The sequence below is a fragment of the Trichosurus vulpecula genome, chromosome 9 (genome assembly GCF_011100635.1).
Source record: "Trichosurus vulpecula isolate mTriVul1 chromosome 9, mTriVul1.pri, whole genome shotgun sequence".
Lineage (NCBI taxonomy): Eukaryota > Metazoa > Chordata > Mammalia > Diprotodontia > Phalangeridae > Trichosurus > Trichosurus vulpecula.
Window position 1 is genome coordinate 113,213,231 of NC_050581.1, and position 18,704 is coordinate 113,231,934.

An 18,704-nucleotide genomic window follows, 5' to 3' on the forward strand; every position below is an offset into this window, starting at 1 on the left:
GTTTGTTGAGAAATTGTTGATACAAGAAAGTAGTATGTCACGTGGTTGAAATTGGAAGTCAAATTGCAGAGTTTAGAAGTGATGGCAAAATGTGAAGGTAACAGGTACGGTATAGGATGGTTTTCTAGGGGTTTGGTTGTAAAAGGAGGCAAAGTTATAGGAGTGGAATGGCAGCATTGGGGAAGGTAAATGGAAGCCAGCATAGTATGTTTTTTAGGCCACATTCCAAGATTGAGGAGATGAAGAGAGATAGAGGGTTGATCAAAAGGGACAAACTTCGGGAGAATATAGACTATGACACATATTGAAGTGCTTTAAAATTTTAAAAAAAGGATAAAACCTTTCCTGATCCTCTTGTCTTCTTCATTTTCAGATATGATACACCCACTTCTAAGAAAAAAGTGCGGCTCAAGGACCGAAATAAGCTTTCCACAGAAGAGCGCAGGAAGCTCTTTGAACAGGAGGTGGCCCAGCGAGAGGCTCAGAAGCAGCAGCAACAGATGCAGAACCTTGGGATGACTTCCCCTCTTCCCTATGAGTCCTTAGGCTATAGTGCTCCTCACCATAGCTTTGTTGGCTATCCTCCTGGTTATCCCATGCAGGCTTATGTGGATCCTAGCAATCCTAATGCTGGGAAGGTGCTATTACCCACGCCTAGCATGGACCCTATGTGTTCTCCTGCCACCTATGAACATGCCCAGACTTTGGGACATTCGGTAGAACCAACCCTTGCTACTCCTCAACCAGTTCCAGTAGTGCAACATGTAGCAACACCAATGGAGGTTTCAACTTCACAGTACGTAGCACAGAATGAAGCCGTTGTCCATCAGGAACCAAATGTAGCTGTTTTGCCAGTACCTGCCCCAGGTCCTGTACAGGGGCAAAGTTATGGTGTTTGGGATTCTAATCAACAGACTGTCCCTGTGCAGCAGCCATACTCCCCTGCACAGTCTCAAACAGCCATATATTACCAGGGACAGACATGTCAGACTGTCTACGGTGTTACACCACCTTATTCTCAAACGACTCCACCTATTGTACAGGTAACTACTTTGCAAAATAAGTTTATTTTTGTTTGCATTCTGCTTATCATAATAGTTGTTGTGCAAAAGGCTTTTTGTAAAATGAGAGCAGTATTGGATTAGAATTTTAGGATCTTATCCTCTCCATTTTTTCTGTTAATTTATTCCATGTTATTTTTATATCCTTAAATCTTTTCAAAAGGATAGCCATTAACTATTGTGATTGAGAACTTGGTATCTTAATTACAAAATGTTTAAAAGACAATTTACTACTTCTTGTCTCCACGTTACCATTCATACTTTGTGTCCATTATTTTTGTGCCATCTTGCATACTTCTCAATACAGGAATTAACACATGATCTTATATGCCCAAGATACTTTATAAAAATAAAACATTAGAGTTGTTGATGATACATGATATTCTTGCACCTTTGGATGAATTTTGGGGTAAGGGACAGGAGTTGACAAAAGAACTAGTTGTATTCTTTGTAATTTTTTTTTTCACATCTGAGTAGGTTCATTGAGGAATTGGTATTAGGTCTGCGCTGAATCAGAAATTACTTAGAATGTTTATTTCATCCATTATTTGACTAATTTTTGCAATATCATGTTGTCTTACAATAAATACTTGGTATTTAAAAATCTTACCTTACTATAGTCTACCAATTAGATCTCTAATTAGACTTGTTTTTGTTACTTCTTCCTTTTTATACTTTACCACTTGTCATATCCTTTGAAATTTCCTACACTAGAAATTCTTCCTTGACACATTTGAGTGCCTATCCACTCATACAAGTGAAACCCTTCCTTATGCAATCTGTTATCTTGAATCTAGTCATGTGATATAAATTAGAACATGAACGAATTTTAGAGAGGTCATCCATCATGTAAGGCCAGGAGCGCGAAACCTGTAGGTCTTTTGCGCCCCTTTGACTAAATCTAAACTTCACCCAACAAATCCCCTTAATAAAAGGATTTGTTCTGTAAAACTTGGACTTAGTCAGAAGGCCACAACCAAAGACCTAGAAGGCCACATGTGGCCTTGAGGCTGCAGGTTCCCCACCCCTGACCCAGGCTAATCCCCTCATTATGAGGTCCAAAGATGCCAAAGGATTTTTTAAAAGTCTATAATGAGAATTCTGGCATCATCCACCTTCAACCTACACTCCTGTGTAACTTAACAGAAGGCATATGACAATGGTGGTTCTAAACAGATGTCACTCTTTGTTATATAGAAGATGTAAAATAGAATCTAGTTTCTCCATCCCAGTGAGCGAAAAGAATTCTTTAAGAGTTAGTCATTGACATCATTTAATAAAACTTCAGTTTTATTTTTTTCCTATCCCTGCCTGCCTTTCCTTCATACTTTACCATCTGTAAGTAGGTCAGGCCCAGTCAATCCTCCCATTTATAATTGACCTGAAGCCTCATAAATGCTGAACCACTAGGTATAATGGAAGGATTCAGAGGTAAGAAAATCTTTGTTTTCCCTGTATTCTAGGTCATCTCAGTTGAACAGAGTGAACATCGATTGGGCCTGTACCCAACTTCATATATAACTGGGGGAGTGTTAGATATGATGGCCCTGAAGCAGAACTGAAATTTTACTTTTTTTTGCTATGTTTTCTTTTTACCTGATCTTGATTTTTATACATTTTCCTCTTTCCTCCCTTATGGAGAGCCATCTTTCATAACTAAAAATAAAAAGGAGGACAAAAACAGTTCAGGAAAACCAAGCAGCACATCAAAGTATAATTTCATAGCATTTCGTTTTGATTTTGTTTCTGCTGACATTGTTCTTTTGTTTTCCTACTTCTGTTCATATGAGTCTACTCTGTTTCTTTGAATTCTTATTATTACTCATCTCTTAAGGCATAGTAATGTTCCATTACGTTCACTTATTTTTGTTTGTTAGCCAATTCCCATTGATAAATGTCTACTTTGTTTCCAAGTCTTTGCCCCTACAAAATTGTTGCATTGGATAAAAACAAAAACCTGTTTTTTAAAAAAAGACATTCAATATAAATTCCTTCCCCTACAGGCTAGAGAGGAACATAGATATAACAAACTGATTGAATGTTTAGTCACTTTATTAGCGTAACTTAAAATTGGTCTACAGAATGATTTTCATCTTTTCTCCACCATTGACTATTCCTGACTTTTTCATACTTTGGCAGTTTGATGGCCAGAGTTTGAAACTCAGGATTATTTTGATATGCATTTCCAGTAAAGAAACTAGGTGATGCTATGGATAGAGGATGCTAGACCTGGAGTTAGAAAGACCTGGATTCAAATCCTGCCCTAGAGATTTAATAGTTATGTGACCCTGGGCAAGTCATCTAATTTTGTCAGTCTCAGTTTCTTCATCTTAAAAATGCAAATAATAACATATACTTCACAGGATTGTCGTGAGGATCCAATGATATAACACATCAAGTCCTCTTGCAAACCTTAAAGTCGTTTTTCAGAACAATAATAGTTTATGATTCTTCTTTTGAAAACTGTTCATGTCCTTTGAAGCACTTATCTTTTCAAAAATGGCTTTGGCTTAATATTCATATTAGTTTCCTATGTTTCTTGGGTATAAGGTCCTTATTGGAGACATGATGCAAAAAAAATTTTCCAATCAACATGTCCTTATTCTAGTTGTATCAGTTTTTAGTGCAAAAATTCATTTTCACATAAATTAAATTATCTACTTTAATAATCACATTTGTATCTGTTGTTGAGTTAAAACTCTTCCCCATTCCTCAGTCCTGGATGTGAAAGGTTATCCATTCTGGTTTTCTACTTTATTTTTATGGCATACTCTTAATATTCAGGTCACAAAGTCATCTTGAGTTTGTATTTTGTGTTGGTCTGAACCTGATTACTGCCCAAATGCATTCTAGTTTTTCAAGGAGGTCTTAAGAAATAGGGAGTTCTTCTTCCAGATAATTTATATTCTGAAATTTATTGAACATTGGGTTTATTGAATTTGTTTCCACCTTGTCCTTATCTAGTGCATATATTTTGTTATTTTTTCTCAATAAAGTATCTCCTTGGTTTTTTGATAGTTTATCACTAAATCCAAGTTAGAACCAGGGATGCAAGAATGTTTCAACATTAAGAAAACAATATAATCATATTGAAAATACAGATAACTTCAACCTATCAATAGATTTTTTTAAAAAAGAAAACTTGTTAAAGTCCAGCACTTATTTATGCTAAAGAAAATACAAAAATTGTCGTATAATCATTGTTTTTAATGTAAAAAAAAAGGATATATCTGAAACTTCTTTACCATGAGGAAACTTTCCCAGTAAATGCAAGAATTAAGGATGTCCTCTTTCCCAACTACTTGATGTAGTTCTAGAAATTCTGGCAATTGTAGTAAGACGAGAGAAGTTAAAGACAAGCTGAGAGGAAGGAAAATAAAAACTTGTGCTTGCTATTGGATTTTATAATTGAGATAAAAACTTAGATGAAGTAGCAGGATACAAAGTAAACCCACCAAAATCAGTAGCATTTCTGCGTAGTAATAATAAAATCTAAAAGTGAAAAATAGATGATTCTGATTTTAAAGAATTACAAAATGCATAAAACATGTGGAAACAACGTTTAACAGTTACATAAAAGCAATTACAAAGCAATCAGTAATGAAATAAAGAAGGCCTTAGGTAATCAGAAGACTATTCAGTGCTTACGGTTGGACTGTTCAATATAATAAGTTATACTACCTAATCTAACAGACAAATTTCATTCCATACCAATCAAACTACCTGTGAGATACTTTATAGAGCTAGACAAAATAATAAAATTTGTTTTGAAGAATGTAATTCTTCCATGTTTTTCATGTTAACTTCTAGAGCAGTTAATCAGTGGTAGTACGTGAAGTCAAGACATGCTCAGTATGTATCTCTTTTCCTTTGAGTGACTTGCATATTTAATTCTTTGCCATTCTTTAGGCACGTAGCTTGAGACATTACTGCCTCAATAATCTAAAAGTTGTTGGTTTTAGCATCTATCTCTTCTGTGTGCTTGAGCTAGCCAAGCTGTATCTTCCCACCTATCTTTTTAATGCCATTTCTACTTCTACAAACATGCTTCCTTGGTGATTAATAGGATAGTTTCTTGTAGATGACTTCTCAAGGAGTTTAGCCACAAAAGCGAGGAAAGGGATAAATCAAATGAGGATTTTTTGAAGATGGGGGGAGATGTGGGAATGTCTTTTGGCAGTAGGGAAGCAGCCAAATTGGCAGTAGATAGATTGCTGGACCTGGAGTCAGGAATGTCAAATGTGAGTTCAGATGTGGCCTCAGATCCTTGCTAGCTGTGTAACTTTTGCCTCAATTTGTTCAATTGTAAAATGAGGATAATAATAACATCTACGCCTCAGGGTTATTGGGAGAACCAAATGAGATGATATTTGTAAATGCCTAGCATAATGCCAGGCATGTAGTAATATTCCATTCCAAGGAGAAATTGGAGATGGATGGGCAAGTAGGGTTATTAGAGAGGGCAGTCTGCCAGAGAGGATGGAATAAAATACAGTCACTTGTGCATGTTTGAGTTTGTTTTTTATACATTTCCCATTTTCTTGACATCAGTAGTTTTTCTGAATAGGTAAGGTTGGAATTGTTTAGAATTGTAGTCAATAGTCTGACTACACACATACAGATTATTGGGAAATGATTCCCAAATTCATTACCATTTATTTCATGCCTACTAAGATAGTTAATTTTATTTTTGTGATGCAAGTTATAAATTGAAATGTATTGTTATTTGGTTAGTTGGTGCTTACGGTGTCCAGTGCCTCCAGGTTACTTTTTTTATGAGAGAATTCAGGCTGTGTAGGCTTGTGACTTGTGTTTGTGACTTCGGATTTAGCCTTTTAAACTCTACCGTGTCTTATTCCTTAATCCCATTGTCAGGCCTTATGCCCACCTTTGCATTAATGTCACCAAATATCAAAATTATATATTGCCTTCATTTGGAAGCTTTTGAGTTAGTAGTATTTCCCTTCCTCTTTATCCTCTGTAATAGAATGTTATATATTTTCAGATGCAACAGAATTGATCCTTTTACAAATACATGAAAAAGTTTTTCATACTTCTAGATTAACATTTAAACCAACGCCTTTATTTTCTCCTCCAAAGATTTGTGAGACCTCCATACATTTAGCTGCAACTTCTTTTTATCTTTTAATTTCATTTATGTTGAGAATGTCATTATTTGAAATGATTCAGTTACTCTGGTATGTTATCTGTCTTATCAAACTGTTAAAGGATTTTGTTTAGAGTATCAACAGTTAAGTTAATTACTTAATTTAACAGCTAAGTTAGTTGCCAGGTGCCCTTAAAACTGTGATCCTTGGTACCCACTATTTGTTTTCCTGACATTTCATCAAGTGCAAGGAGACTGCATTGGATTGAGGGTCATTTTTACTCCTGCCATCCCTTTCTAGCATGGTAGAGCCTGCCAAAGCTTATATCCAATAGCATAACTAAGAACCAGATTCAGTGGGACACTGGATTAGGAAAAAGGATAGCATTTTTTCAAATATACGAAGGCCTGATATGTAAAAGAAAGGTTCGACCTCTAAAAGATATCTTTTATAGCTTCAATAGGCAGAATTAGTTCAGATGGGTAAAAGTGAAAGGGAGGATCAATTAGGAATTCTCTTACAATTCAAATAATAGAATGGGCTGCCTTACAAGCCAATGATTTCAGAAGTGCTCAAGCAGAGACTGTGTGTTCATGTTTAAAGCATACTATAGAAAGAAATCATTCTGAGTCTGGTAACAGATGCCTGTAATCCCGATTACTGGGGAGGCTGAGGTTATTGGATCTCTTGAGCCTAGCAGTTCTGAACTGCACTGGACTATGCAGATCAGGTGTCCACACTTAATTTCAGCATTAATATGGTGAGTTCTCAGGAGCAGGAGACACTAGGTTCCCTAAGTAGGGATTAAATGACCTAGATAGGAAGCAGAGCAGGTCAGAGTTCTCATGCTGATTAGAGATGGGTTTGGAATTGTGAATAGCCCTTGTATTTCTTGCATAGACAAGATGGGCAGATCCAATCTTTTAAAAGAGGGGGAGGGGGAGGAATCCTGAATTGGGAGTAAAATAGTACTTAAAATGACTGCCAAGGTTGTTTTCATTTCTTTAGTTTCTATAATTCTTTGAGTTTAATCTTCCCACAAAATTTTGCACTTTGATTCATTCACTCCCTTTGCTCTTTTCTGGAATGGTAGAAACAGTACTAGGGTTAGGAAAGTTCTGTGAAAAGCAGTATAGGATTATTTTCAGCACTGTGGTACCTGGCTTTTTTACACAGTTGAATTAAATTTCTCCTGTTTAGAACCCAAATAGTTAAGAAGCTCAGCTAATCAACATCTTTTATAAATGCTCTTCTGTGAGAGAACAATAAACAGGTTGGTGTTAGGAACATAAAAGACCCTTGAAGAAAAATTTTTACCCCTGTGGTACACTATATTTTTCCCTTTCAAACTTAGCAAAAGTTTTTAAAAGCATTGGGTGATTTTATGTTGGGCTTCACTGTGCCTTTTTTTTTAAATTGTGGAACCTACATTCCCTTATTATTTGTGTCCCAATACAGATATTAATGGGCCAAGAAAGTTTATTTTAAAGTTTTGTTTCCAAATGTGCTAGCCTAAATTTTATCTTGATTAGAAGATCCCACTTTTAATTATGTTATCTTAGAATTATCGTGTTGTTTATTATAGTTTCATTTTCCTTATTTCTCTGTTACAGAGCTACCCACAACCAGGGCTTCAGTACATTCAAGGGCAACAGATATTTACAGCTCACCCACAGGGTGTAGTAGTACAGCCAACAGCAGCAGTGACTACAATAGTAGCAGCAGGGCAGCCTCAGCCCTTACAGCAGGTAAGAAATATTTTGCATGTTTTTAATTTTTTCTCACTCATTGCTTACCATCATTCTACCAGTTTTTCCTTTTGGCTTCTTACAGATTTCGTAAGTATTCCTCAAAGTACATTTTATTTTTGCTTCTTTAGTATATTTCATATTGAGACTTGGCACCAATGCCTTACTGTTTATCTGTTTATTGTTCCAGCTTTTAATCCCATTTCTTTGGTATCCTTTTATTGATTATTATTGTCGAGACTGTCATAGACAATAATTAGGTGAAAATGATGAGGCCCTTTGGGGGAAGTATGACTACTGTATCTGAGTGGTTGTGATAGAGAAGAAAAGGAGTATAGTGACATGTACCCTTAGACTTTGAGAGAGTTTGAATAGTAAGAAGATAAGACAACAGTTTTTTGGTTTTTTTTTTTTTTTTGAGGGTTCAGAAGAAACATAGAAGGGGTCCCATGGACAAGGGAAATTGGTCCTCGAGGGATGGAAAATGCTCAAAAACAGAATTCTGAAAGCACAAAGAGTAATCATTTTAATGAAAAAGAAGGGTGAATTTTTTAAAGAGACCATTGTGAATGTCCTCCTTAAAATTAACATCATCCACAAGTATTGTACTTCCATGTTCATGAATTGAAAATTCATGAAATTCCTTTGTCTGTCTGTAAACTCCTTTTCCTATTGCCTCACTCTTCTAACCCTACTGTTCGTTTTCACCTTGAGCTTCCATTCTTCTGCCTTTTAGAATCTTCCCCTAGGCTATTTTACCTTTGCTCTGATTTCACTTTGTTCTCTTCCCTGGTTTGACCCTGGAACAGTTGAATATTATAGCCCTCTACTCCCTTCTAATTCCTTGCTACTGTTTCCAAGCTTAACCCAGTTCAGCCTCTAGATCAGGGCTGTCCAAGCATTTGGCCCGCAGTAGGATTTATGCGGCCTGCCTACAAACATAGAAATAAGCTTTAGTAAACAAAGCTGAGCCACCGCAGAGCTCTCTCTAAAATGGCAAATCAAATATATTGTCTATTGTTTCAATAAAAACTTAAGGTTGGACAGCCCTGCTCTAGATTGTTTATTTCCACCAGTTTTCTTCTCTGCTGTTGTTCACAAGCAGCTAAAGGATGCTAGACAAAGTCACACAACTGTTCTTAACTAGAATTATTCCTAATTTTTTACCTAACCTCAGTTTTCCCCTTATTGTAGCAAGCTAGTCCGTTTACTCTTCCTTAATTTTTTAAAATCTCACTTCTAAAAGCAGTTGCTTCAAAACTCTTCTCTCAAGCCTCAGCTCCTCCCTGTACTGTCAGCAGATTTCTTTGCTGAGAATATAGAGGCCATTCACTTTGAGCTCCTTCCTCTCGTCTACCTTTCAAAACCTCTTGATTTCATCTCCCTTTCTTTCCTTTTTTGAAAAAAGTCTCTGCTGAAAAGATGGTCTTCCTCACCAAAATCATCCCCTTTACTTGTACCCATTATCCCATCTCTTCTGGTAGATTTCTGCCCACAGTTATCTTCCCTTGCCCTCTAATTTTCAAGCTCTTCCTTTCTACTCTTGTTATTTCTTGGTGTACAGATACAACTATGCCCACATATTCCTGTCTTTCATAAGCCCTTAATAAACCTGACCCTTCAAGCTATCATCCTATATCTTATATCCCTTTTTCCTAGGATATCTCATATCCCTTTACCAAAAGCTGTCTACTCTAGTTGCATTTATTTTCTCTTCTCTCATTTCTTAACCCTTTGTGCTCTGGTTTCTGATTTCATCACTCAACTAACCACAATCATTCCTTGTCAAGTAAAGTGAGATTGCTATCAAGGAGAGAATATCAGGTTAAAATATAAGTTCATCTGTGAAATCTTACAGAAAAGGATGGTGTAAGATTGAGCATTGTTATAAAATATTGGGAAGATATTCAAAAAAGAACCCAGCCACCCAAGTTTAAAGAAGGATTGACAAAAGACCTAATTTTAAAAGTCATCACAAGGACATTTAAGAATGAAACTGAAGGTAGGATAATAATTGGACAAAAAAAAAAAACTGGAAAAAACTATGTAAAAATGGTGTTGAAGAAAACAAATATTTAAAAAGCAGCTGAATTAGACCAAGTATACAAAGAGAAACTCCCGTCTGGAAACAACACAGTTTTTAGGTTGTTGGAAGATCAACTCTCAGGGTATCTGAAAAAAAAATAGATGATATCAAAGCATTAAAAAAAATCTCAGGTTACATATTTTTTAAAGTTGACCAAAAATATCAGTCATTCCCACTATTATAGTCCTTTCTGCATGTGTTTCTGAAAAGAGCTAGAGGAAACACTTCTTGTTAAGTCTGCTGCAAACTTGTTGTCAAGCCTTAAATTGAGCCTAAACTTCAGTAAGCATTTGTTTTATTCTGACCTTGCCTCATAATTGCCTGAGAAAAAAAGAGACTTATTTGCTATGAGCTCCCTCTTTTCCCATTCTCTTCATCTCAAAACTCACTGATATTTTCCCCTGCTCTTTACTCCTTTAGTCTGTAATGGGATGGCCTCTCTCATGAAGACACTAACTCTGCTATATGCAATCTTGATCCTCTTTTCTTCTCCAGTAGATTGCCCCACCCACCCACCCACCCATCATCTCTTCTCCCTGTAATCTTCAATCTTTCCCTTTCTGCTGGTTCCTTCCCTGCTGCTTTCAGACATATCCAAGTCTCCTTATCCTTAAAAAACAAAACAAAAACCTTTACTAAATTTTAGCATCCCCTTGAAGCACTTATCCTTTATTTCTCTCTTTCTCAATGAAAGTCCTAGCAAAAACTATTTATACTTACTGCTTCTATTTTCTTCTTACTCATTTCCCTACTTTTTCCAATCTGACTTCATCACTCAACTGAAACTGCTGGTCTCCAGATTTACCAGTGATCTCTTAATTGCCATTTCTGGTAGTCTTTTTTTATTGGTTCTCATTCTTCTCAGCCTATCTGTTGAATTTAACACTGTTGACTACCCTCTTCTTATCATACTTCTTAACTGTAAGTGTTCTGAAAAGACCTATATTAGGCCTAACCATATTCTTATTCTTTAGTTCCTCCTTATTCTCCTGGTCTGCTTCACCTTTACATTGGCTGCCTTGCCTACCTCAGGCAAGACCCCACCCTTAGGCCAACTTGCTGATGGATGAGTCTCCATCTGGGACCAATCTGTTTTGAGCAGCTTCAACCATGATACTCACCTTGCTTCCTGCTTAGTCTCTGGTCTACTCCTTCTCCAAATCGTCCACTTTGCACCCACTCAGGTACCTGCCTTCCCTCTCCCTGTTATCTCTGCTTTCCAGCTCCTTTTTTGTATTTTGTCTTTTGGAGAATGTGAACCCCTTGAGGGCAAGGACCATGTTTTTGCCTTTCCTTGTATCCACAGAGCTTAGAACAGTCCTTGGCACATAGTAAGCACTTAATATAAAACAGTTGATAAACATTTATTAAGTGCCTACCTAATAAATAAACTATCTAATCTCTATTCTTTCATTGGCTGCCACGGGTTTCGTTAATCATTTCAATAACAATGACTCCCATATCTATATATCTAGTGCTAGTCTCTCCCCTGGACTTCATTACCCTGTCACTAATTAGCTATTAGACCTTTCACAGTGGAAATGTTCCAAACTAAACAGGTCTAAAGAGAGCTCATTATCTGCTCCTTCCCAACCCACCTCTCTTCCACATTTCCATATTTTTGTTAAAGACACTAACATTCTTACGTTCTAACAGGTTTGTTGACATTATTCTTTTCTTTCCTCCTCTCTCACGTTAGTTCCTTCTCACAGGGCCCCTGCCACAAGCCCTTATCTCCATGATTTCAATGACTTCTTGGTTTTCCATGCCTCATGTCTTTCCCTACTTTAGTTCTGCAAACAACAACCAAAATGGTTTTCCTTAAGCACAAGTCTGACCATGTCATTCTCCCGTTTAGAATGCTCCACTGCCTCCTTATTACCTCATCTGTTTTGGCTTTTAAATTCCTTTATGGTCTGGTCCCAAACTAACTTTCCATGTTTGTTTTCCCCCTTCCTGTCTTCAGTGGTTTAGCTAAATTTGGCTTTCTTTTTATCACTTACAGATAACACTCCATTTCCCATCTCTGTGCTTTTTTACTAACCATATCTCATGCTTGGAATTTGTTCTTTCCTTGCCTCTTCCTCGTAAAATCCCTTACTTCCTTCAGGACTCTGCAAAAGCACGATCCTACATGAAGACTTCACTATTACCCCCAACTGCTAGTGACCTCCCTCATTCACCTTATCTTATATGTATTTTCTGTTTGTGTACATGTTGTCTCTTCCATAGAAAATATCAGCACCTTAAGGTAGGGACAGTTCCATTTTTGTCTTTGTATCTCCTTTGCCCACAACAATGTCCAACAAATGATATGTGCTTAATAAATACTTTTTGATCAATTGATTTAACCGTATACCAACTTTACTATTTATTAATTTTTATTCATTCATAGAGAACATTCCTAACAAATTGTCTTTTTGAGAACAGTGTTTTACCACAAAATACATCTTTGTATTCACACATTTGACTGAATGGTGCTGGTAATACAAGATCCCACTCTACTTTTCATTTGACTTATAAAAAAGCATTTGGTGCAATAGAACAGAATCTTAGCTTACAAACCCTTCTCTAATAAGGTGTCTCCCAGACATGTGTTAAATCATGCAGAATTCTTTAAAAAGACATAACAGAATTTTTTTTATTCCTTTAGTTACTAATATTAAGCAAGACTTAAAAAAAGAGATTATACTTGTCAATAATGTTTGCCACTCTTATGGAGGATCTCCATCATAGAGTCCCAGTCAAAGGACAATTCCTTATAAATGGTGAGGTCCCCCAGATTTTTTATTTTTTATTTTGATGTGTATGTGACATTTTGGGGGTTGTTAACTAAAAGTTTTTGGAACTTGTTAAATTAAATCTCTAACCAGTCAAGGTAGTTCAGTTATTAACTAAATCCACTGTTAAACCCAAGGGCATAAAGAAGACTTGTTATGTTGACCATAATATGGACAGACTATACAGCTTGTTGCGTGTATGTGCATCTATTTTAGACTAACACTGCAAATGTAGAATGACCTGGTCCCAGTATTGAGTAGGCAGAGAATTGTAAAGGGCTACCATTTGGTAATTTTCACACTTCTTTGACCCCAAATGTCTTCTTGAAATAAAACTTTATTATTCTTCTTCTTGTAATGGTGTGTGACTATAAGTTATGGAATAAAATAGTCTCAAAAGAACAGAAATTGAGGGTCTTGTTACAGAGTAATGGAGAAGCACAAGTTGAGTGTGAGTAGGCTGCAACATTATGTTTGATGAATTATTCAGGAGTGATAGTTTGTATAGCATGTCAGAGAAATGTATGATTAAAAAAACAAATAGAGCTAATGTAGTGACTGCAAGTGATAACTAATAGTCTGTATATTCCATTTATTATCTAGACATTGTCAGGAGAGCCTAAGAAATGCTCCCTCCCTCCACCCCCTTTTCCATGTGTTGAATAGACATGTGCGAAGACATGGCCAACATTGACAAAGAGTGGATAGGTCTGGATATGCTGCAGTCTGTATTATTGGGGGGAATATGCAAATTAATGAAAATACAAGTTCATTCATACAGTACTATGCAACATATATAATAAGGATGCAGGGAAATACTGATTTTTATGTGCCACAAATAAATCAAATCTACAGGTATTTGCTGAATGCCTGCTCTCTTAGCCTATTGCTAGGCAGTTGAAGATAAAAATTTTAGACTGCTTCTTCTCATAATAGAGTTATTGTAGTTGGGGTAACAACACCAACATATACATGACACAGTTTATAGGAAAGAGTATACATATAAGTTAAATTGTGTAGAAAGACAATAAGAAGGAGAGATCAACCTTGGCTTGAAGAATTAAGGAATGCTTCCTCAGAGGAAAATTGAGTTGGACTTGCAAGCATATTTGAGAGCCACATATGAAAAGAACCATATAATCTGAGACACAAAGACTAACCTATATATAATCTCCAAACCTTACCTTGCCCAAATAATCTATTTTTAATGCTTATTTTATCTGTTCTGCTTTTCCTCTGATGACAGTGCTAATGACCACCAAAAAGCAAGCGGGGCAGAAGTAGGGAATGTTACATGAGGATCAACTAAAGGAAATGGAGATGTTGCATCTGGAGAGGAGGCTACTTAGGGACTTTTATGATTGTTTTCATATAAAGGAAAAGAGTATTTTATTTTTTGGGCATTTTAAGTACCCTCTTTCTCCCCATTGAAGCCTTGCTTAAAGGAAGGACAAACAAGCAAAAAAAAATCTGATAAAGTGATAAAAATTTTAAATATATGTGTGTTCACATTTCTTCATGGTGATAGAGGAAAGATGTTTCATTATCTCTGAGACCTTCATTTTATTTTTCAGTTAAATAGATTGTGATTTATTCTTCATCATCTTTTCATTCACAGTGTTGTAGTATATGTCTTGGTTGTACTTATTTTGGATTGTATAATTAATACAAATCTCATGTTTTTCTGAATTGTTGATATTTGTCCTTAAATGCATAGTAATAATCCATTGTGTTCATATGACAGTTTTTTCATTCCTTCTCATATCAGTGGACACATTCTAGCTCTTGGCTACCACCGGTATTGGTATTTATTAGACATTTATTTCTGTCATCAGTTTCCTTGGAGGAGGTCCTCTGGTATTCAAAATGTTGTCATGTGGAAGAGAGATTAGACTTGTTCTCCCTACCCTCAGAGGGAGGCAAGACCAATAGCAACATGTGACAGTTGAAGAGACCAGTTTCACCTTGATAAAAGAAAATGCTTCATCACAATTAAAGCTTTCTAAAGTGCCTCCATTAGTTGATTTCTTTTCACAAAGAGTTGATACTCACTTGTAAATTGTAAAGGACTTTGTTGTGCCATGTAAAGGATGGACCAGATTACCTCTAAGGTCCCTTCCAGCTGACATTCTTTGGTTTTGTAATTGTATTCATAACCCAGTGCTGATGAAATTTTAGAAACCTAAAGTGATTTTCCTATTTCCCTGTGCATTCTTTTGCAGATAATGGTGCCATTGTTCCCCTGGCTAAATAAGCTTCATGTTAAAATTTTTAGAATGTAAGTCAGATAAAAAGCTCAGTCCATCAATTGGCATTTGTACATTTTAATTGTTTGCTACAAAATGAAAGGGTTTTTTTTGTCCTTTTCACCTAGATAGGACCACCACTGACCACAAATTCCTTTTGGCTTTCTTTAGCCAGAGTTAGTTGTGACAAATAATCTCCTGGATTTGCCACCACCTTCACCTCCTAAGCCAAAAACCATCGTCTTGCCTCCCAACTGGAAAACGGCCCGGGATCCAGAGGGAAAGATCTACTATTACCATGTCATCACAAGGTAAAATCATGTTTGGCCCTTAAGTGTAGTTTTTCTTATGTAACTGTCTAGTTGTTAACAGTTGCAGAATTTGGTCTTGTGTTTGTCATTGCTTGGGCATTTGCTATTCCAGAGGCCTAAATAGAATGACAGTAGCTGTTTTTTAAGGGTAGTCAGCAACACATGGCCACCATAATGCAAACATCTTTGTTGAAGTAGTTCAGGAACTAGCAGTGACTTTATATGAACTTGAAAGGACCACATGAGATGATAGTACAGTTGATCCTCAACATTTGTGTGTTTTATGGCTTGCAACTTTAAACATCCTTGGAATTTTATTAGTAACCTTATTTTCACTTTCATGTTGGCAGTCAGGCTCATTTGTGGCTGTGCACAGTGAAGAAAAAAATGAGAGGCACAGTGTATGCAAGTTTGTGGAGCAGCTGGTAGCCTACTATGTTCTGCTTGCTATGCTCCCATACTCTGAGACCCTTAAGGATCTCAATTGTGCACAAAGCAGACAACACTGATAAACTGTTTCAAACCTATGTATCCTTCATGATCTTCAACGCTCTATCCATCATCTGTGAAAGAGAGTGTGTTGGAGCTGATGTTAAGACCTTACCAGTCTCAATCTTCCAACAGCAATGATTAAAATCCTGGCAACCCCACTCTTGGTTTTCGGAGAGCAGCCGTAGTAGAGAGGTTTACACCAGTATAATAATGTGGCATAATGCCCTCACACTGCCTATTGACATAGTAGAAGGAAAGATTCAGGATAAAAAAGTTTTAATTTTAAAGAGTTTTTTTGCTGTATAATATTTACGGTACTGTAGATTTTATGTTATGAAAAGTGAATATTGTCTGAAATCAGTGGGGTTTTTTTAATTGAGATGTTAGCACAAAACGGGTGCAGAGTTCTAGGAAATTACTAGTGAAAAGATGTTTTACATGTTACCAGTTTTATTTTGTGTACTGCATTTTATGAGCTATTTCACAGTTAGCTACTATGTTAAGAAAAATACATATTATTAGTGTTTGTTTTATTATAAACAATTGTATGTAGAAAAGTGTATTTTCAGCAATCTCTAGCAGAAGATAAGTTTTTGGTGGTCATAGGACTATAACCTCCTTTTTTCCATAGATTCAATGTATCAGCATTCATGCTTTTTACTTTCACGCCATTTTCTAAGAATGTTACCCCTGCAAAAGTTGAAGGTTGACTATATTTATAAAATATTTTGCAAACCTTAAAGAGCTTTTAAAATGTTAGCTATTTTTGTTTGCTATTGAAAGTGGTTTGTAGTATAAAGGAACCAACCTTTGTTTTCTTAAGTCTTTTGTTGGACACTTTATAAAAACAGTTCCCCAGTGCTAAGATACTTGTAGCTCATTGAAGGTAGTGCTGTTAAATTTGGCCTCAGTAGGAAACTTATCTAAAGCAGCCAGTGGCCTTGAGAGTTTTAACCATAACGTCTTCCTATACTAAAAGGAAGTCTGAATCACATTGGTACAGGCCCCTATCAATTCACCTCTAAATTGTTACAGTAGCCTCCTGCTTAGTAACCTCCAGGGAGTTCCTGTTATCTCCAGAATCAAATATAAAATCCTCTGGTTTTTAACATCTTTCATAACAGCCCCTTCCTTCCTTTCCACAATTTTATACCTTATTCCCCTCCATGTACTGTGTGATTCAACAACACTGGCCTTCTTGTTGTTCCTCACTGGACACTCCCTTTTTCCCCATGTGCCTCCTCCTTACCTCCGTCTCTTAGCTTCTCTGGCTTTCTTAGAGTCTCAGCTAAAGGCCCACCTTTTGTATGAAGCTTTTCCCAGTCCTCCTTAGTCTTAGTGCCTTCCCTCTGAGATTATCCCCATTTTATTCTGTCTTTATCTTGTTTGTACAAAGTTGCTTGCAAGTTGTCTCTCCTTGAGAACAGGGACTATTTTTTGCCTTTCTTCTGTTAACCAAAAGTCATAACTCTACAAGACATGAGTAGTAACTTGATTTATTTCAAGAGAAAGGAGCGTGCCTGTTGGAGCTACTTATACCAAGTACAAAGAAGCTTGTGATACAGGCAGAACCTTGGGTATTTATGGATTACAGCAAAAAGGGGAAGTTATAGAGAGAAGAAGGACCAGTCCCCACCCCAAGAGGAAGAAAAAGGGCAGAGAAAGGGAAGGGGGAGCCAGGATGGCAGGAGCAGCATTACTTTCTCCTGTTGGATCATGAAAATAAGATGGTCAGCTTATCTACAGGGGTCACAGTTTATCATTCTGATGCAGACCGACTGGCATCTGTCTTATAACTGGTTCAACTCTCAAGAGCACACAGAGAGAATTCAGTTAGGGTGGGAAGTAGCAAATTATGTCCGGGGAGTGGGGGGAGGGCACGGACCCTTTATTCTGGGAAATAGGGCACCTCAAGAAAACAAGTTCAGGGGGCCCCTCCTCACTTTATTCCCTGATTACAACACAATGCCTAGAACAGAGTAGGCACTTAATTAAATACTTCATACCTTGACATGTAGAGGGAATGGCCTTGTAAAGGAGGAAGCCTATCTCTTCCTTGGAAGAATGTCCACATTTTTAAAAATGCTACTGCCCTAACCTCTTCATCTTGAAATCTTTCATGAAATCTTGATCTTTCATACAAGCAAAATCATTATGACAAAGGTGAAAAGTGATTAAACTCAGAGCAACACGTGTTTTCCTTAAAAACCTTTTCTGCACATTTAAGTACCTTATGAATTTAGTCTTCAAAACACTATGTATAAATATTTTTAGATCTAATTTTATTGTTTCCAGTTGCTCCCCCTTAGACTTTCCTGCTTACCTCGAGCCCTTCTGTCCTTTTCAACTCTGAAAATATCTGAACACTCTAAAAATATCTGAACACTGTGGTAGAATTATATAGCTATGCAAAAATATTTACTTGAGACAACTGACTTTTCTTAAGCCCTTGATTTTCTGATAAGGGAAACCTTATTTTAAGATACAGACTACATATACACCTTCTGTGTGACCGTCCCAAGTATCCAGTTAATGTTGAACCAGCTTAATTTTAGTTTATCAAGAGAATAAAATAGACTAGTCTAGAGGAAAAGATTCTCTAAGAAGTATTGTCACTGGTAAGCACATCTACTTGACTCTTTGTTTTTTATATTGTGTTGAGAGTTGTGCTTATTGCTGAAGACCACTGAGGTTTTAGACCTGTTTACTTTTCTCTAAACAAGTCAGTATTCACCTATCTTTTTTCTAGGCAAACTCAGTGGGATCCTCCTACTTGGGAAAGCCCAGGAGATGAGGCCAACCTTGAACATGAGGCTGAAATGGACCTGGGAACACCAACTTATGATGAAAACCCCATGAAGGTGAGCGTGGC

General features: G+C 36.7%; 1 protein-coding gene across 1 annotated transcript in view; it reads left to right on the forward strand.

Moving 5' to 3' along the window:
- Positions 1-18,704, forward strand: part of SETD2 (SET domain containing 2, histone lysine methyltransferase) — a 157,359-nt gene that overhangs the window by 100,475 nt on the left and 38,180 nt on the right. Inside the window, exons 15-18 of the mRNA XM_036737580.1 lie at positions 374-1,043; positions 7,783-7,917; positions 15,201-15,340; positions 18,582-18,693. Of these exons, the coding sequence (XP_036593475.1) occupies positions 374-1,043; positions 7,783-7,917; positions 15,201-15,340; positions 18,582-18,693 (1,057 nt within the window). The remainder of the gene's footprint in view (positions 1-373; positions 1,044-7,782; positions 7,918-15,200; positions 15,341-18,581; positions 18,694-18,704) is intronic.